Source organism: Plectropomus leopardus, chromosome 3, assembly GCF_026936395.1.
Source record: "Plectropomus leopardus strain MGB_pleo_1.0 chromosome 3, ASM2693639v1, whole genome shotgun sequence".
In the NCBI taxonomy this organism is placed as follows: domain Eukaryota; kingdom Metazoa; phylum Chordata; class Actinopteri; order Perciformes; family Serranidae; genus Plectropomus; species Plectropomus leopardus.
Window position 1 is genome coordinate 29,717,341 of NC_142178.1, and position 22,381 is coordinate 29,739,721.

The 22,381-nt window shown below is 36.6% G+C and overlaps 1 protein-coding gene across 4 annotated transcripts in view; it reads right to left on the minus strand.

Moving 5' to 3' along the window:
* kcnq5b (potassium voltage-gated channel, KQT-like subfamily, member 5b) overlaps positions 1-22,381 on the minus strand; it is a 163,501-nt gene that overhangs the window by 7,209 nt on the left and 133,911 nt on the right. For 3 of the 4 annotated variants that reach the window (XM_088072614.1, XM_088072629.1, XM_088072618.1), the window contains 2 exons: positions 20,653-20,784; positions 17,417-17,543 (listed from right to left, as the gene is read on the minus strand). In XM_088072614.1, the coding sequence (XP_087928740.1) occupies positions 17,417-17,543; positions 20,653-20,784 (259 nt within the window). Of the gene's footprint in view, positions 1-17,416; positions 17,544-20,294; positions 20,403-20,652; positions 20,785-22,381 lie in introns of all 4 variants that reach the window. The other variant, XM_088072624.1, reaches the window with a different exon arrangement.

Here is a 22,381-nt window from a genome sequence, read left to right on the forward strand (position 1 = left end):
CATGTCTTAAAAACAGCTGAAAACACCTCAAAACAGCATAAAATAGTGTGCCAAGTCACGGCATAGCATAGAATGTTGCAAAAACAGCCAAAAACATCATAAAACTTCATGTCCAAAAAATGACCAAAACACCAAGGCTATAGTATGGCAAAAATGTCAAAATATGACATGTCTTAAAAACAGCTGAAAGCACCTCAAAACAGCATAAAATCGAGTGCCAAGACACACCATAGCTTTGAACTATAAAAAAATGATCAAAATCAACATAATAATGCACGGTGAAAAAATGACCCAAAACACCAAGGCTATAGTATGGCAAAAATGTCAAAATATGACATGTCTGAAAAACAGCTGAAAACACCTCAAAACAGCATAAAATAGCATGCCAAGACAAGCCATAGCATAGACTGTTGCAAAAATGGCCAAAAACAACATAATAATGCATGTCCAAAAAATGACCAAAAAGGCAAGGCTATAGTATGGCGAAAACGTCAAAATATGACATGTCTGAAAAACAGCTGAAAACACCTCAAAACAGCATAAAAACGCGTGCCAAGACACGCCATAGCTTTGAATTATAAAAAAAATGGTCAAAATCAACATAATAATGCATGTCCAAAAAATGACCCAAAACACCAAGGCTATAGTAAGGCGAAAATGTCAAAATATGACATGTCTTAAAAACCGCTGAAAACACCTCAAAACAGCATAAAATAGCATGCCAAGACACGCCATAGCATAGACTGTTGCAAAAATGGCCAAAAACACGATAATAATGCATGTCCAAAAAATGACCAAAAATGGCAAGGCTATTGTATGGCAAAAATGTCAAAATAGGATATGTCTTAAAAACAGCTGAAAACACCTCAAAACAGCATAAAATAGTGTGCCAAGTCACGGCATAGCATAGACTGTTGCAAAAACAGCCAAAAACATCATAAAACTTCATGTCCAAAAAATGACCAAAACACCAAGGCTATAGTATGGCAAAAATGTCAAAATATGACATGTCTTAAAAACAGCTGAAAGCACCTCAAAACAGCATAAAATCAAGTGCCAAGACACACCATAGCATAGACTATAAAAATGATCAAAATCAACATAATAATGCATGTCCAAAAATGACCCAAAACACCAAGGCTATAGTATGGCAAAAATGTCAAAATATGACATGTCTGAAAAACAGCTGAAAACACCTCAAAACAGCATAAAATAGCATGCCAAGACAAGCCATAGTATAGACTGTTGCAAAAATGGCCAAAAACAACATAATAATGCATGTCCAAAAAATGACCAAAAATGGAAAGGCTATAGTATGGCGAAAACGTCAAAATATGACATGTCTGAAAAACAGCTGAAAGCACCTCAAAACAGCATAAAAACGCGTGCCAAGACACGCCATAGCTTTGAACTATAAAAAAATGATCAAAATCAACATAATAATGCACGGTTGAAAAAATGAACCAAAACACCAAGGCTATAGTATGGCAAAAATGTCAAAATATGACATGTCTGAAAAACAGCTGAAAACACCTCAAAACAGCATAAAATAGCATGCCAAGACAAGCCATAGCATAGACTGTTGCAAAAATGGCCAAAAACAACATAATAATGCATGTCCAAAAATGACCAAAAAGGCAAGGCTATAGTATGGCGAAAATGTCAAAATATGACATGTCTTAAAAACAGCTGAAAACACCTCAAAACAGCATAAAATAGCGTGTCAAGACACGCCATAACTTTGAACTATAAAAAAACAGTCAAAATCAACATAATAATGCATGTTGAAGAAATGACCAAAACACCAAGGCTATAGTATGGCAAACATGTCAAAATATGACATGTCTTAAAAACAGTTGAAAACACCTGAAAATGGCATTAAATAGTGTGCCAAGACACGCCATAGTATTGACTGTTTCAAAAATAGCCAAAAACAGCATAATGATTCATGTCCAAAAAATGAACAAAAAGGCAAGGCTATAGTATGGCAAAAATGTCAAAGTATGACATGTCATAAAAAGGGCAGAAAACACCCCAAAACAGCATAAAATAGTGTGCCAAGACACGCCATAGAATAGACTGTTGCAAAAATGGCCAAAAACACCATAAAACTTCATGTTGAAAAAATGACCAAAGAGGCAAGGCTATAGTATGGTAAAAATTTCGAAATACGATGTTACGACTGAGGTCGTTGTGTGTGTTATTTGTTGTATGTTCTTTGTGGCATGGCTGTGTTGGATGTGTGCGTATCGCTCTTTGGCTGCTCGTATGTATATGTCAATTCAGGTGCGTCATCGTTCGGAGCTGATTGGTGGATCGAATTCCCGCGTCAACAGGTGATAGGCATTGACGGAGGTCCAGCCCTATTTAACGAGCACGATGACGTCGCCGCAACGCAGGTGGAACCCCATCTCTCTCCTCTTCCAACCAGTCGCGCCACGCATCTCTTTGTTTAAGAGCTTGTGTTTAGTTGAATTTATTTTTGGGTTACAGTTGGTTATACAAAGGCAAACTTCTGTTTTGTTATCTTCTTTTTGTTCTGGTTTTGATACGTTAAATCACATGTTGTAAAATAAATCACGTCTTTTCTTGAATCTCGACACACTTGTCCATGTGGCTGCTTGGGACTTGAGGGAAATGGGTTCATCATGTTGTGTCCTGGTCACCCCGAGACAGGGCATACGATATGACATGTCTTGAAAACAGATGAAACACCTCAAAACAGCATGAAATAGTGTGCCAAGACAAGGAATAGCACAGACTGTTGCAAAAAAGGCAAAAAACCCCCACAAAACTTCATGTTGAAAAATGACCAAAACACCAAGGCTATAGTATGGCAAAAACGTCAAAATATGACATGTCTGAAAAACAGCTGAAAACACCTCAAAACAGCATAAAATAGCATGCCAAGACAAGCCATTGCATAGACTGTTGCAAAACTGACCAAAAACACGATAATAATGAATGTTGAAAAAATGACCAAAAAGGCAAGGCTATAGTATGGCGAAAATGTCAAAATATGACATGTCTTAAAAACAGTTGAAAACACCTCAAAACAGCATAAAATAGTGTGCCAAGTCACGGCATAGCATAGACTGTTGCAAAAACAGCCAAAAACACCATAATAATGCATGTCCAAAAAATGACCAAAACACCAAGGCTATAGTATGGCAAAAATGTCAAAATATGACATGTCTGAAAAACAGCTGAAAACACCTCAAAACAGCATAAAATAGCATGCCAAGACAAGCCATAGCATAGACTGTTGCAAAACAGCCAAAAACACCATAATAATGAATGTCCAAAAATGACCAAAAGGCAAGGCTATAGTATGGCGAAAATGTCAAAATATGACATGTCTTAAAAACAGTTGAAAACACCTCAAAAGGGCATAAAATAGTGTGCCAAGTCACGGCATAGCATAGACTGTTGCAAAAACAGCCAAAAACATCATAAAACTTCATGTCCAAAAAATGACCAAAACACCAAGGCTATAGTATGGCAAAAACGTCAAAATATGACATGTCTGAAAAACAGCTGAAAACACCTCAAAACAGCATAAAATAGTGTGCCAAGTCACGGCATAGCATAGACTGTTGCAAAAACAGCCAAAAACATCATAAAACTTCATGTCCAAAAAATGACCAAAACACCAAGGCTATAGTATGGCAAAAACGTCAAAATATGACATGTCTGAAAAACAGCTGAAAACACCTCAAAACAGCATAAAATAGCATGCCAAGACAAGCCATAGCATAGACTGTTGCAAAAACAGCCAAAAATATCATAAAACTTCATGTCCAAAAAATGACCAAAACACCAAGGCTATAGTATGGCAAAAACGGCAAAATATGACATGTCTGAAAAACAGCTGAAAACACCTCAAAACAGCATAAAATAGCATGCCAAGACACGCCATAGCATAGACTGTTGCAAAAATGACCAAAAACATCATAATAATGCATGTCCAAAAAGTGACCAAAAAGGCAAGGCTATAGTATGGCGAAAATGTCAAAATATGACATGTCTTAAAAACAGTTGAAAACACCTCAAAACAGCATAAAATAGTGTGCCAAGTCACGGCATAGCATAGACTGTTGCAAAAACAGCCAAAAACATCATAAAACTTCATGTCCAAAAAATGACCAAAACACCAAGGCTATAGTATGGCAAAAACGTCAAAATATGACATGTCTGAAAAACAGCTGAAAACACCTCAAAACAGCATAAAATAGCATGCCAAGACAAGCCATAGCATAGACTGTTGCAAAAACAGCCAAAAATATCATAAAACTTCATGTCCAAAAAATGACCAAAACACCAAGGCTATAGTATGGCAAAAATGGCAAAATATGACATGTCTGAAAAACAGCTGAAAACACCTCAAAACAGCATAAAATAGCATGCCAAGACACGCCATAGCATAGACTGTTGCAAAAACAGCCAAAAACACCATAATAATGCATGTCTAAAAAATGACCAAAAAGGCAAGGCTATAGTATGGCAAAAATGTCAAAATATGACATGTCTTAAAAACAGTTGAAAACCCCTCAAAAGGGCATAAAATAGTGTGCCAAGTCACGGCATAGCATAGACTGTTGCAAAAACAGCCAAAAACACCATAATAATGCATGTCCAAAAAATGACCAAAAAGGCAAGGCTATAGTATGGCGAAAATGTCAAAATATGACATGTCTTAAAAACAGTTGAAAACACCTCAAAACAGCATAAAATAGTGTGCCAAGTCACGGCATAGCATAGACTGTTGCAAAAACAGCCAAAAACACCATAATAATGCATGTCCAAAAAATGACCAAAACACCAAGGCTATAGTATGGCAAAAATGTCAAAATATGACATGTCTGAAAAACAGCTGAAAACACCTCAAAACAGCATAAAATAGCATGCCAAGACAAGCCATAGCATAGACTGTTGCAAAAACAGCCAAAAACATCATAAAACTTCATGTCCAAAAAATGACCAAAACACCAAGGCTATAGTATGGCAAAAACGTCAAAATATGACATGTCTGAAAAACAGCTGAAAACACCTCAAAACAGCATAAAATAGCATGCCAAGACAAGCCATAGCATAGACTGTTGCAAAAACAGCCAAAAATATCATAAAACTTCATGTCCAAAAAATGACCAAAACACCAAGGCTATAGTATGGCAAAAATGGCAAAATATGACATGTCTGAAAAACAGCTGAAAACACCTCAAAACAGCATAAAATAGCATGCCAAGACACGCCATAGCATAGACTGTTGCAAAAATGACCAAAAACACCATAATAATGCATGTCCAAAAAGTGACCAAAAAGGCAAGGCTATAGTATGGCGAAAATGTCAAAATATGACATGTCTTAAAAACAGTTGAAAACACCTCAAAACAGCATAAAATAGTGTGCCAAGTCACGGCATAGCATAGACTGTTGCAAAAACAGCCAAAAACATCATAAAACTTCATGTCCAAAAAATGACCAAAACACCAAGGCTATAGTATGGCAAAAACGTCAAAATATGACATGTCTGAAAAACAGCTGAAAACACCTCAAAACAGCATAAAATAGCATGCCAAGACAAGCCATAGCATAGACTGTTGCAAAAATGACCAAAAACACCATAATAATGCATGTCCAAAAAATGACCAAAAAGGCAAGGCTATAATATGGCGAAAATGTCAAAATATGACATGTCTTAAAAACAGCTGAAAACACCTCAAAACAGCATAAAATAGCATGCCAAGACACGCCATAGCATAGACTGTTGCAAAAACAGCCAAAAACACCATAATAATGCATGTCCAAAAAATGACCAAAAAGGCAAGGCTATAGTATGGCGAAAATGTCAAAATATGACATGTCTGAAAAACAGCTGAAAACACCTCAAAACAGCATAAAATAGCATGCCAAGACAAGCCATAGCATAGACTGTTGCAAAAACAGCCAAAAACACCATAATAATGCATGTCCAAAAAATGACCAAAACACCAAGGCTATAGTATGGCAAAAACGGCAAAATATGACATGTCTTAAAAACAGTTGAAAACACCTCAAAACAGCATAAAATAGTGTGCCAAGTCACGACATAGCATAGACTGTTGCAAAAACAGCCAAAAACACCATAATAATGCATGTCCAAAAAATGACCAAAACACCAAGGCTATAGTATGGCAAAAACGTCAAAATATGACATGTCTGAAAAACAGCTGAAAACACCTCAAAACAGCATAAAATAGCATGCCAAGACAAGCCATAGCATAGACTGTTGCAAAAACAGCCAAAAACACCATAATAATGCATGTCCAAAAAATGACCAAAACACCAAGGCTATAGTATGGCAAAAATGTCAAAATATGACATGTCTTAAAAACAGCTGAAAACACCTCAAAACAGCATAAAATAGTGTGCCAAGTCACGGCATAGCATAGACTGTTGCAAAAACAGCCAAAAACATCATAAAACTTCATGTCCAAAAAATGACCAAAACACCAAGGCTATAGTATGGCAAAAACGTCAAAATATGACATGTCTGAAAAACAGCTGAAAACACCTCAAAACAGCATAAAATAGCATGCCAAGACAAGCCATAGCATAGACTGTTGCAAAAATGACCAAAAACACCATAATAATGCATGTCCAAAAAATGACCAAAACACCAAGGCTATAGTATGGCAAAAATGTCAAAATATGACATGTCTGAAAAACAGCTGAAAACACCTCAAAACAGCATAAAATAGCATGCCAAGACAAGCCATAGCATAGACTGTTGCAAAAATGACCAAAAACACCATAATAATGCATGTCCAAAAAATGACCAAAAAGGCAAGGCTATAGTATGGCGAAAATGTCAAAATATGACATGTCTTAAAAACAGTTGAAAACACCTCAAAACAGCATAAAATAGTGTGCCAAGTCACGGCATAGCATAGACTGTTGCAAAAACAGCCAAAAACACCATAATAATGCATGTCCAAAAAATGACCAAAAAGGCAAGGCTATAGTATGGCAAAAATGTCAAAATATGACATGTCTTAAAAACAGCTGAAAACACCTCAAAACAGCATAAAATAGTGTGCCAAGTCACGGCATAGCATAGACTGTTGCAAAAACAGCCAAAAACACCATAATAATGCATGTCCAAAAAATGACCAAAAAGGCAAGGCTATAGTATGGCGAAAATGTCAAAATATGACATGTCTTAAAAACAGTTGAAAACACCTCAAAACAGCATAAAATAGTGTGCCAAGACAAGCCATAGCATAGACTGTTGCAAAAACAGCCAAAAACACCATAATAATGCATGTCCAAAAAATGACCAAAAAGGCAAGGCTATAGTATGGCAAAAATGTCAAAATATGACATGTCTTAAAAACAGCTGAAAACACCTCAAAACAGCATAAAATAGCATGCCAAGACACGCCATAGCATAGACTGTTGCAAAAACAGCCAAAAACACCATAATAATGCATGTCCAAAAAATGACCAAAAAGGCAAGGCTATAGTATGGCGAAAATGTCAAAATATGACATGTCTTAAAAACAGCTGAAAACACCTCAAAACAGCATAAAATAGCATGCCAAGACACGCCATAGCATAGACTGTTGCAAAATCAGCCAAAAACACCATAATAATACATGTCCAAAAAATGACCAAAAAGGCAAGACTATAGTATGGCGAACATGTCAAAATATGACATGTCTTAAAAACAGTTGAAAACACCTCAAAACAGCATAAAATAGTGTGCCAAGTCACGGCATAGCATAGACTGTTGCAAAAACAGCCAAAAACACCATAATAATGCATGTCCAAAAAATTAACAAAAAGGCAAGGCTATAGTATGGCAAAAATGTCAAAATATGACATGTCTTAAAAACAGTTGAAAACACCTCAAAACAGCATAAAATAGTGTGCCAAGTCACGGCATAGCATAGACTGTTGCAAAAATGACCAAAAACACCATAATAATGCATGTCCAAAAAATGACCAAAAAGGCAAGGCTATAGTATGGCAAAAATGTCAAAATATGACATGTCTTAAAAACAGCTGAAAACACCTCAAAACAGCATAAAATAGTGTGCCAAGTCACGGCATAGCATAGACTGTTGCAAAAACAGCCAAAAACACCATAATAATGCATGTCCAAAAAATGACCAAAACACCAAGGCTATAGTATGGCAAAAATGTCAAAATATGACATGTCTTAAAAACAGCTGAAAACACCTCAAAACAGCATAAAATAGTGTGCCAAGTCACGGCATAGCATAGACTGTTGCAAAAACAGCCAAAACATCATAAAACTTCATGTCCAAAAAATGACCAAAACACCAAGGCTATAGTATGGCAAAAACGTCAAAATATGACATGTCTGAAAAACAGCTGAAAACACCTCAAAACAGCATAAAATAGCATGCCAAGACAAGCCATAGCATAGACTGTTGCAAAAATGACCAAAAACACCATAATAATGCATGTCCAAAAAATGACCAAAAAGGCAAGGCTATAATATGGCGAAAATGTCAAAATATGACATGTCTTAAAAACAGTTGAAAACACCTCAAAACAGCATAAAATAGTGTGCCAAGTCACGGTATAGCATAGACTGTTGCAAAAACAGCCAAAAACACCATAATAATGCATGTCCAAAAAATGACCAAAAAGGCAAGGCTATAGTATGGCGAAAATGTCAAAATATGACATGTCTTAAAAACAGTTGAAAACACCTCAAAACAGCATAAAATAGTGTGCCAAGACAAGCCATAGCATAGACTGTTGCAAAAACAGCCAAAAACACCATAATAATGCATGTCCAAAAAATGACCAAAAAGGCAAGGCTATAGTATGGCAAAAATGTCAAAATATGACATGTCTTAAAAACAGCTGAAAACACCTCAAAACAGCATAAAATAGCATGCCAAGACACGCTATTGAATAGACTGTTGCAAAAACGGCCAAAAACACCATAATAATGCATGTCCAAAAAATGACCAAAAAGGCAAGGCTATAGTATGGCAAAAATGTCAAAATATGACATGTCTTAAAAACAGCTGAAAACACCTCAAAACAGCATAAAATAGCATGCCAAGACACGCCATAGCATAGACTGTTGCAAAATCAGCCAAAAACACCATAATAATACATGTCCAAAAAATGACCAAAAAGGCAAGACTATAGTATGGCGAAAATGTCAAAATAGTCTTAAAAACAGTTGAAAACACCTCAAAACAGCATAAAATAGTGTGCCAAGTCACGGCATAGCATAGACTGTTGCAAAAACAGCCAAAAACACCGTAATAATGCATGTCCAAAAAATGAACAAAAAGGCAAGGCTATAGTATGGCAAAAATGTCAAAATATGACATGTCTTAAAAACAGTTGAAAACACCTCAAAACAGCATAAAATAGTGTGCCAAGTCACGGCATAGCATAGACTGTTGCAAAAACAGCCAAAAACACCATAATAATGCATGTCCAAAAAATGACCAAAAAGGCAAGGCTATAGTATGGCGAAAATGTCAAAATAGTCTTAAAAACAGTTGAAAACACCTCAAAACAGCATAAAATAGTGTGCCAAGTCACGGCATAGCATAGACTGTTGCAAAAACAGCCAAAAACACCATAATAATGCATGTCCAAAAAATGACTAAAACACCAAGGCTATAGTATGGCAAAAATGTCAAAATATGACATGTCTTAAAAACAGCTGAAAACACCTCAAAACAGCATAAAATAGCATGCCAAGACAAGCCATAGCATAGACTGTTGCAAAAATGACCAAAAACACCATAATAATGCATGTCCAAAAAATGAACAAAAAGGCAAGGCTATAGTATGGCAAAAATGTCAAAATATGACATGTCTTAAAAACAGCTGAAAACACCTCAAAACAGCATAAAATAGCATGCCAAGACACGGTATAGCATAGACTGTTTCAAAAACAGCCAAAAACACAATAATAATGCATGTCCAAAAAAATGACCAAAAAGGCAAGGCTATAGTATGGCAAAAATGTCAAAATATGACATGTCTTAAAAACAGCTGAAAACACCTCAAAACAGCATAAAATAGTGTGCCAAGTCACGGCATAGCATAGACTGTTTCAAAAACAGCCAAAAACACAATAATAATGCATGTACAAAAAATGACCAAAACACCAAGGCTATAGTATGGCAAAAATGTCAAAATATGACATGTCTTAAAAACAGCTGAAAACACCTCAAAACAGGATAAAATAGTGTGCCAAGTCACGGCATAGCACAGACTGTTGCAAAAACAGCCAAAAACATCATAAAACTTCATCTCCATAAAATGACCAAAAAAGGCAAGGCTATAGTATGGCAAAAATGTCAAAATATGACATGTCTTAAAAACAGCTGAAAACACCTCAAAACAGCATAAAATAGCATGCCAAGACACGCCATAGAATAGACTGTTGCAAAAATGGCCAAAAACACCATAATAATGCATGTCCAAAAAATGACCAAAAAGGCAAGGCTATAGTATGGCAAAAATGTCAAAATATGACGTCTTAAAAACAGTTGAAAACACCTCAAAACAGGATAAAATAGTGTGCCAAGTCACGGCATAGCATAGACTGTTGCAAAAACAGCCAAAAACACCATAATAATGCATGTCCAAAAAATGACCAAAAAGGCAAGGCTATAGTATGGCGAAAATGTCAAAATATGACATGTCTTAAAAACAGCTGAAAACACCTCAAAACAGCATAAAATAGTGTGCCAAGTCACGGCATAGCATAGACTGTTGCAAAAACAGCCGAAGACATCATAAAACTTCATGTCCAAAAAATGACCAAAACACCAAGGCTATAGTATGGCAAAAATGTCAAAATATGACATGTCTTAAAAACAGCTGAAAACACCTCAAAACAGCATAAAATAGCATGCCAAGACACGCCATAGCATAGACTGTTGCAAAAATGACCAAAAACACCATAATAATGCATGTCCAAAAAATGAACAAAAAGGCAAGGCTATAGTATGGCGAAAATGTCAAAATATGACATGTCTTAAAAACAGTTGAAAACACCTCAAAACAGCATAAAATAGTGTGCCAAGTCACGGCATAGCATAGACTGTTGCAAAAACAGCCAAAAACACCGTAATAATGCATGTCCAAAAAATGACCAAAAAGGCAAGGCTATAGTATGGCAAAAATGTCAAAATATGACGTCTTAAAAACAGTTGAAAACACCTCAAAACAGGATAAAATAGTGTGCCAAGTCACGGCATAGCATAGACTGTTGCAAAAACAGCCAAAAACACCATAATAATGCATGTCCAAAAAATGACTAAAACACCAAGGCTATAGTATGGCAAAAATGTCAAAATATGACATGTCTTAAAAACAGCTGAAAACACCTCAAAACAGCATAAAATAGCATGCCAAGACAAGCCATAGCATAGACTGTTGCAAAAATGACCAAAAACACCATAATAATGCATGTCCAAAAAATGACCAAAAAGGCAAGGCTATAGTATGGCAAAAATGTCAAAATATGACATGTCTGAAAAACAGCTGAAAACACCTCAAAACAACATAAAATAGCATGCCAAGACACGCCATTGAATAGACTGTTGCAAAAATGTCCAAAAAATGACCAAAAAGGCAAGGCTATAGTATGGCGAAAATGTCAAAATATGACATGTCTTAAAAACAGTTGAAAACACCTCAAAACAGCATAAAATAGTGTGCCAAGTCACGGCATAGCATAGACTGTTTCAAAAACAGCCAAAAACACAATAATAATGCATGTACAAAAAATGACCAAAACACCAAGGCTATAGTATGGCAAAAATGTCAAAATATGACATGTCTTAAAAACAGCTGAAAACACCTCAAAACAGCATAAAATAGCATGCCAAGACACGCCATAGCATAGACTGTTGCAAAAATGACCAAAAACACCATAATAATGCATGTCCAAAAAATGAACAAAAAGGCAAGGCTATAGTATGGCGAAAATATCATAATATGACATGTCTTAAAAACAGTTGAAAACACCTCAAAACAGCATAAAATAGTGTGCCAAGTCACGGCATAGCATAGACTGTTGCAAAAACAGCCAAAAACACCGTAATAATGCATGTCCAAAAAATGACCAAAAAGGCAAGGCTATAGTATGGCAAAAATGTCAAAATATGACGTCTTAAAAACAGTTGAAAACACCTCAAAACAGGATAAAATAGTGTGCCAAGTCACGGCATAGCATAGACTGTTGCAAAAACAGCCAAAAACACCATAATAATGCATGTCCAAAAAATGACTAAAACACCAAGGCTATAGTATGGCAAAAATGTCAAAGTATGACATGTCTTAAAAACAGCTGAAAACACCTCAAAACAGCATAAAATAGCATGCCAAGACAAGCCATAGCATAGACTGTTGCAAAAATGACCAAAAACACCATAATAATGCATGTCCAAAAAATGAACAAAAAGGCAAGGCTATAGTATGGCAAAAATGTCAAAATATGACATGTCTGAAAAACAGCTGAAAACACCTCAAAACAACATAAAATAGCATGCCAAGACACGCCATTGAATAGACTGTTGCAAAAATGTCCAAAAAATGACCAAAAAGGCAAGGCTATAGTATGGCGAAAATGTCAAAATATGACATGTCTTAAAAACAGTTGAAAACACCTCAAAACAGCATAAAATAGTGTGCCAAGTCACGGCATAGCATAGACTGTTTCAAAAACAGTCAAAAACACAATAATAATGCATGTACAAAAAATGACCAAAACACCAAGGCTATAGTATGGCAAAAATGTCAAAATATGACATGTCTTAAAAACAGCTGAAAACACCTCAAAACAGGATAAAATAGTGTGCCAAGTCACGGCATAGCATAGACTGTTGCAAAAACAGCCAAAAACATCATAAAACTTCATCTCCATAAAATGACCAAAAAAGGCAAGGCTATAGTATGGCGAAAATGTCAAAATATGACATGTCTTAAAAACAGTTGAAAACACCTCAAAACAGCATAAAATAGTGTGCCAAGTCACGGCATAGCATAGACTGTTTCAAAAACAGCCAAAAACACAATAATAATGCATGTACAAAAAATGACCAAAACACCAAGGCTATAGTATGGCAAAAATGTCAAAATATGACATGTCTTAAAAACAGCTGAAAACACCTCAAAACAGCATAAAATAGTGTGCCAAGTCACGGCATAGCACAGACTGTTGCAAAAACAGCCAAAAACATCATAAAACTTCATCTCCATAAAATGACCAAAAAAGGCAAGGCTATAGTATGGCGAAAATGTCAAAATATGACATGTCTTAAAAACAGTTGAAAACACCTCAAAACAGCATAAAATAGTGTGCCAAGTCACGGCATAGCATAGACTGTTTCAAAAACAGCCAAAAACACAATAATAATGCATGTACAAAAAATGACCAAAACACCAAGGCTATAGTATGGCAAAAATGTCAAAATATGACATGTCTTAAAAACAGCTGAAAACACCTCAAAACAGGATAAAATAGTGTGCCAAGTCACGGCATAGCACAGACTGTTGCAAAAACAGCCAAAAACATCATAAAACTTCATCTCCATAAAATGACCAAAAAAGGCAAGGCTATAGTATGGCAAAAATGTCAAAATATGACATGTCTTAAAAACAGCTGAAAACACCTCAAAACAGCATAAAATAGCATGCCAAGACACGCCATAGCATAGACTGTTGCAAAATCAGCCAAAAACACCATAATAATGCATGTCCAAAAAATGACCAAAAAGGCAAGGCTATAGTATGGCGAAAATGTCAAAATAGTCTTAAAAACAGTTGAAAACACCTCAAAACAGCATAAAATAGTGTGCCAAGTCACGGCATAGCATAGACTGTTGCAAAAACAGCCAAAAACACCGTAATAATGCATGTCCAAAAAATGAACAAAAAGGCAAGGCTATAGTATGGCAAAAATGTCAAAATATGACATGTCTTAAAAACAGCTGAAAACACCTCAAAACAGCATAAAATAGCATGCCAAGACACGGCATAGCATAGACTGTTGCAAAATCAGCCAAAAACACCATAATAATACATGTCCAAACAATGACCAAAAAGGCAAGGCTATAGTATGGCGAAAATGTCAAAATAGTCTTAAAAACAGTTGAAAACACCTCAAAACAGCATAAAATAGTGTGCCAAGTCACGGCATAGCATAGACTGTTGCAAAAACAGCCAAAAACATCATAAAACTTCATGTCCAAAAAATGACCAAAACACCAAGGCTATAGTATGGCGAAAATGTGAAAATATGACATGTCTTAAAAAAGCTGAAAACACCTCAAAACAGCATAAAATAGTGTGCCAAGTCACGGCATAGCATAGACTGTTGCAAAAACAGCCAAAAACACCGTAATAATGCATGTACAAAAAATGACCAAAACACCAAGGCTATAGTATGGCAAAAATGTCAAAATATGACATGTCTGAAAAACAGCTGAAAACACCTCAAAACAGCATAAAATAGCATGCCAAGACACGCCATAGAATAGACTGTTGCAAAAATGGCCAAAAACATCATAATAATGCATGTCCAAAAAATGACCAAAAAGGCAAGGCTATAGTATGGCGAAAATGTCAAAATATGACATGTCTTAAAAACAGTTGAAAACACCTCAAAACAGCATAAAATAGTGTGCCAAGTCACGGCATAGCATAGACTGCTGCAAAAACAGCCAAAAACACCGTAATAATGCATGTCCAAAAAATGACCAAAACACCAAGGCTGTAGTATGGCAAAAATGTCAAAATATGACATGTCTGAAAAACAGCTGAAAACACCTCAAAACAGCATAAAATAGCATGCCAAGACACGCCATAGCTTTGAACTATAAAAAAATGATCAAAATCAACATAATAATGCACGGTGAAAAAATGACCAAAATACCAAGGCTATAGTATGGCAAAAATGTCAAAATATGACATGTCTTAAAAACAGCTGAAAACGCCTCAAAACAGCATAAAATAGCATGCCAAGACAAGCCATTGCATAGACTGTTGCAAAAATGACCAAAAACATCATAAAACTTCATGTCCAAAAAATGACCAAAAAAGGCAAGGCTATACTATGGTGAAAATGTCAAAATATGACATGTCTTAAAAAAGCTGAAAACACCTCAAAACAGCATAAAATAGTGTGCCAAGACACGCCATAGTATTGACTGTTTCAAAAATAGCCAAAAACAGCATAATGATTCATGTCCAAAAAATGAACAAAAAGGCAAGGCTATGGTATGGCAAAAATGTCAAAATATAACATGTCTTAAAAACAGCTGAAAACACCTCAAAACAGCATAAAATAGTGTGCCAAGACACGCCATAGAATAGACTGTTGCAAAAATGGCTAAAAACATCATAAAACTTCATGTTGAAAAAATGACCAAAGAGGCAAGGCTATAGTATGGTAAAAATTTCGAAATACGATGTTACGACTGAGGTCGTTGTGTGTGTTATTTGTTGTATTTTCTTTGTGGCATGGCTGTGTTGGATGTGTGCGTATCGCTCTTTGGCTGCTCGTATGTATATGTCAATTCAGGTGCGTCATCGTTCGGAGCTGATTGGTGGATCGAATTCCCGCGTCGACAGGTGATAGGCATTGACGGAGGTCCAGCCCTATTTAACGAGCAAGATGACGTCGCCGCAACGCAGGTGGAACCCCATCTCTGTCCTCTTCCAACCAGTCGCGCCACGCATCTCTTTGTTTAAGAGCTTGTGTTTAGTTGAATTTATTTTTGGGTTACGGTTGGTTATACAAAGGCAAACTTCTGTTTTGTTATCTTCTTTTTGTTCTGGTTTTGATACGTTAAATCACATGTTGTAAAATAAATCACGTCTTTTCTTGAATCTCGACACACTTGTCCATGTGGCTGCTTGGGACTTGAGGAAAATGGGTTCATCATGTTGTATCCTGGTCACCCCTAGACAGGGCATACGATATGACATGTCTTGAAAACAGATGAAACACCTCAAAACAGCATAAAATAGTGTGCCAAGACAAGGAATAGCACAGACTGTTGCAAAAAAGGCCAAAAAACCCACAAAACTTCATGTTGAAAAATGACCAAAACACCAAGGCTATAGTATGGCAAAAATGTCAAAATATGACATGTCTTAAAAACATCTGAAAACACCTCAAAACAGATTAAAAATATTGTGCCAAGACAAGCCATAGAATAGACTGTTGCAAAAATGAACAAAAAGGCAAGGCTATAGTATGGCAAAAATGTCAAAATATGACATGTCTGAAAAACAGCTGAAAACACCTCAAAACAGCATAAAATAGCATGCCAAGACACGGCATAGCATAGACTGTTGCAAAATCAGCCAAAAACACCATAATAATACATGTCCAAAAAATGACCAAAAAGGCAAGGCTATAGTATGGCGAAAATGTCAAAATATGACATGTCTTGAAAACAGTTGAAAACACCACAAAACGGCATTAAATCGTGTGCCACGTCACGGCATAGCATAGACTGTAGCAAAAACAGCCAAAAACATCATAAAACTTCATGTTGAAGAAATTACCAAAGAGGCAAGGCTATAGTATGGCAAAAATCAAAATATAACATGTCTTAAAAACAGCTGAAAACACCTCAAAACAGCATACAATAGTGTGCCAAGACACGCCATAGAATAGACTGTTGCAAAAATGGCCAAAAACACCATAATAATGCATGTCCAAAAAATGACCAAAAAGGCAAGGCTATAGTATGGCAAAAATGTCAAAATATGACATGTCATAAAAAGGGCAGAAAACACCCCAAAACAGCATAAAATAGCGTGCCAAGACACGCCATAGCTTTGAACTATAAAAAAAATGGTCAAAATCAACATAATAATGCACGGTGAAAAAATCACCAAAACACCAAGGCTATAGTATGGCAAAAATGTCAAAATATGACATGTCTTAAAAACAGCTGAAAACACCTCAAAACAGCGTAAAATAGCATGCCAAGACACGCCATAGCATAGACTTTTGCAAAAACAGCCAAAAACAAGATAATAATGTATGTTCAAAAAATTACCAAAGAAGCAAGGCTATAGTATGGCAAAAATCAAAATATGACATGTCAGAAAAACAGCTGAAAACACTGTAAAACAACCGAAAACAGAGTGCCCAGACACGCCATAGCATCAAAACTAAAACTTTTATTTCCCCAGATCCCTTTGGAGAGTTGTTTCGCAGAAGGTGTCGACTGAATATGGTCTCCCTAAATGGGGTTTCTAGCGGGCTTATTTGACTCCACTATGAGAAGGTCAGTGCACTTCAAGATGTATGAGTGTGCCCCAGAAAGAGATGAAATGCATAACGGTTCCCTATTATTTACTATTCACTATCAGAGAACAAAACAAGAAGCATAACACTCACCTGCCGCTCCACTTTACAGACACGACCCAGCATGCTCATGTCCTCTAAAAGATCTCCATCTGACAGCAACTTTTCCCGAATCTTCTTATCTAGAGGGATCTGGCCTTTCCCGAGGATTTGGTCCACTCTGAAACAACCACACACACACAGACACAGACACAGACACAGACACACACACACACACACACACAAGCACATGCAAACACAATAAGACAATTATAGATAGACGAAGTAGAAATCCACGAGGCAGCCCACAGAAAGGAGGAAAGGCTAAATGTGCTACACAGTCATAGATCACTGCAAACGTTGTCCTTGTTCCTTTCCAACAAATATAGCCAAATGAACGATTTCCTCACTGGATGAGACAACATTACTAAACATATAAGGATGACATATTATGCTATGTTTCTTCATTTGTATCAAACAAATGTTTGCTTTATATGGTTTTGGAAAATATATTGTATTTCTTTAGTTTTACAGCAGAAATTTAGCACTTTCAGAAAAACTGCTTGATCCAGTGAGGTTCAGTAGAATCTGCTTAATAAAGTCCCTTTGTTAGTGAAAAGGCTTAAATTCAACAGAGACCCAGGATAAGCCAAGAACAATGTCATGCAATCATAAGACCACCAACAATTTAGAGAAATTAATAACAAAGCTTTGACAAGAGCTTCCAACACCAAACCAGACTTATTACTAAGGGTCTTTTCTTTGAATGTGCTTTTATAAAGTTCTTGGAATATGTGTGGTTTGCCACTTGATGTGGTCAAATGCAATGACTGAAAAAACATGTTTTAACTGAGCAAATAATTAAGAGATTCAAAACCAAAAATTTGCTTTATGTAGTGGTGCAAATTTGAGCCACATTTCCAGAAAATCAGCAAAAGAAAATGCTAATTAATGTACGCATCCATTCACTACAATTACGCCAATGTTAAGAGTTGGGTGCAATGAGATAAACAGTTGGGGCCGCTAATCGTCCAATCGGGTGCCTTTACACCTTTGTAGACAAAGAGGACACAAGCAGATGATGTAATTACACAAGCTCTAGAGCAGTTGTCGTGGAGAAAGCGGGGGTTACAATCTCAGTGTGCATGCACGTTAACTGGTATCATCACTTTGGTCATGTGGTGACAACTGGTTAATCACCTTGACAATTACTTTAGAGGACACAGTACGAACTGCATGCAGCAGTTTAAGTTAACACTCAGTAACAGCAGGGGTCAGTATTGCTGTAGCAGTAGCAGGTATGCACAGTCTATGGCAGGCATGTCAAACTGGTCCACAGGGGGGCCGGTGTGGCTGCAGGTTTTTGTGCCAACCAACCAAGAGCACACAGTTTGACCAATCAACTGTCTGAAGATGGAGATCAGTTGATTAAATGAGTCAAGTCTGGTGTGCTGCTACTTGGTTGGAAACAAAACCTGCAGCCACACCGGCCCCCCTGTGGACCGGTTTGACATGCCTGGTCTATGGTAAGTATACATAGTTGTGCTTCGAGAATTTTGTTTGTGTGATGTGTGTTGCAGCAAGGATCCCAGAATTTCCCACAAAGCATCAGACAAAAACAAAGCAAATACTCAAACCACAATCAATATCTTGCATTTTTGTTGAGTTGTGTTAGTGGATGACCTCATACCCGGGACAAGAGTGTGTGAGAAAAGAACAGTGTATGTATTGAGAAACAACTCAGTCCGCAGAAATACTTGAAAAGGACACAACATCTTAACAGCACAGTACATGGCGGTGGGCACAAAATGTGTCAGATTATATGCTGGCAACATGAAAACAACGGCAATGCAAACAGTTGCATTCTGGTTGTGACACGAGCGCAGATTAGTTAGGTTTAAGGAAAGAAAAAATACTTAAGTTCATGAAGAGATTATGATTTAAGTTTAAATAACTATGTATGTGATGTAAATGGCCACACTTTATGTAATTACATTAAGTCAACTGAATTTTGGTTTCACACGTGACATGAACAGCAGTCTCCTGGATGAAAGTCCATGTTTGTTTGACCCATCCACCACCCCTTTTATTCACTTTATGCTGACCTTCTCACTCTTTATACTTCATTCATCTAACCAATGCAACAAAGACTGTCATTGATTTTTTATTGGCGTTTATTAGCGTTTTTGTATTGCTGCCACATAACTTTTACACATTTCGTGCCCACCACCACAAAATGCCAAGGTAAAGGTATTCTGTACAGGATTATTGGTTACTGTTTTTAAACACACTTGCCAGCAAAAGTTAAAGTTAAAGTCAACATAAAATTCACTCTTGCTTGGTGTTTTGCCTCATTATGTATAAGTGTATGTGAATGTATGTGTTGGTATTTGAGCATCTATTTGTGTGTATATATATATATATATATGTGTACATAAAACTGGAAAAAAGGGGGTAGGATTTGATTGAGTATTTACTTCCTCCTGCTCCTTTTGGGACATGAAATACTTATGTTTGCTTACTGAATATGTTTTTTGCCCATGTTATTATTTATTTTTTATTTATTGTCCAAAAAAAAGATCTAACCAACTTTGTTTCCATATTTTAGGGTGCTGTGTCTCTCAGATGCCTGCTGCTTACAATCTGGCACCTGGTTGCTACCTTTTTATGAAGCTCCAAACTGAACTGAGCACTGTGGGGAAGAACACCCATAAACATCCCATACACAGAAAATAAGTAAACGACGGCAGAGAGCGGAGTCTCTGCAGAATAAAACACAGCCACACTTCTGGTGGGCCAGAAATTTGAGACTGTTTTTTTTTTTTTTTTTTTCAGAAAATCCTGTGTAGTATACCTTTTAGAGTGACCATTCAATTTCTGTAAGACTAGGCTGTGAAAAAAGTTTAATTTCAGGAATGGGGGGCATTCTGACCCCTGAATGGAGCTCTTTCTCCCCCGACTGTAATAGAAAGGCAGGGAGGGGGAGGAAAAGGTCTTGGCTCGGCTGCTCAGTGGCTGTGGGCCTACTATCATGTCCAGTCTGTGGGAGAAGCAAAACAAACACACACACATGCGGAGGTGCACACATACAAAATCACAAAATGCAAAGACAAAAACAAGGATGTCCACATATATACCCATGCATGTATAAGGTATGAGTTCAGGACACATATTCACACATACACACCATGATACAGATGAATCAGTTACAGTGTGGCCAAACAGCTTTTGTTAGACAGGAACAAAGTCTATTAGCTATTGTTGTCATGTAGTGTGTGCCATCTGTCTACCTGGTCTGCAGGCTCTTGATACGACACAGCATGTCCAAGTGACCGGCAGAGTACTGTTCGATCACATCCTTGACATCATAAGGACGCAGAGTCTCCTTAAACTTCTTCTTGGCTACATGGAACTTCATTATCCTGCACAAACAGCGGAGAGACTCATAAATTAGCCACAAGGGGGAGCTCTTACATAGTTAGTACACATTACCTGCAGTGACTCCCTGAAGTGATGATATTTTAGACTTTAGACAGCGAATAAAAACATCAAACTGTACCTTTATTTTTCTTGTATTTTAAAAATGTTTCTTGACACCAATGCAAACAGTCTGAACACCTGAACAATCAGCTCTCTGAATGTTAGAAAAACATCCAGTGAGGTTGTGGCTAGCAACTCTCTTAATTTATGCACCTGTGGAGCCTCAAGTTAAAACTCAAGAGAATTTCACTAAATATGTGAGTTTCTGAGTGGAGAGAGAAAGGACTCAAAGAGGACACAGAAATAAACTGAGCATGGCTTCAAATCTTTCTCCTTAACACCAAACGTTAGGATTAATTAATTGTAGAAACATCAGCAGTTATCTTTTAACAGTCTGAACAGCTCAGCAAATCTGCTTCATCAGGACTGTGTCGGTGAGGTTTGACTGATCAGACAGCCCACCAATCATCAGATTCAACACTGATATCTTTGAAAATGTTTTGGCCTCTCATCCACATGCAAACAGAGTGTTAAATCATATTAAAAGACATTTTTGAAAATGCTTTCTAAAGTGCAAATTTTTCAAAACTAAAGTAACTTTGTAGCCAGGTGTATACGTAAAATGAAGCATTTGAAAAACAATCGCACTCAGCACAAATGTGTTGCACCCTCATATTAAATACTTGAATGTCTGTGCTAAAATGTATGCTGCTTTTGTATTGTTACTCAATTTTCTTAACTTGTGTTTTACATCTAGTTTTAGTAAAGCTGTTTTTCACATGAAGTTTCTAGATATGCACACTTATTTTAACATATATACATATACACATTTTGTTCTTTTCTGTTGCACAGCTGTTACCTGAGATAACAGCATTTTGTCTTTTTTACGTATGCCGATACATAAGAAAAATGACAGAATCCTGAGTCATCTTATCAATTCTGACATGCCCATTGTTGCTTTGTGTAAAAAGCATATGATAGAAACAACAAAAATAATGGCTGACTACTGGTTTGCTTTTGCTTTGGGCACACTGCTTGGTCAAATGACCACTTTACAGCTTAACTCTGTATTGCTGCACCACTTCACAGACAGTCAGAGGCGTCTGCAGCACATAGTACTATTTGCTCCACCTCAGCATCCTTGCCAATGTCTTTTGGCAAAATGAAGATCATGTGGACAGATTTTGTTTTTTAATATGAAGGGGGAAATAGCCACATATCTGTATATGTGTCGACAGGATCTTTAACTCAAATGTTGCTAGAAATTAAATTAAATAACCAAAATAGTTCTTACTGGAAGCAAACTGCATGAAAAAGGGCAAAGAAAAAATAAGGAGTTAAGCTTTTAAACAAATCTATTATTACTTCTTTGATCCATGATTAATATTATGTTAGTCACCATACTGAACTGAGTCACTATGACCAAAAAGGTGTTGGTTGGTTGTAGTTTTGAGTAGGCAGCTTTAATTACAGTAAGAATTCAGGCGATCTCGGAGATCAGATTAACTCACACAGGACATGAGGACTCCAAAAACATTA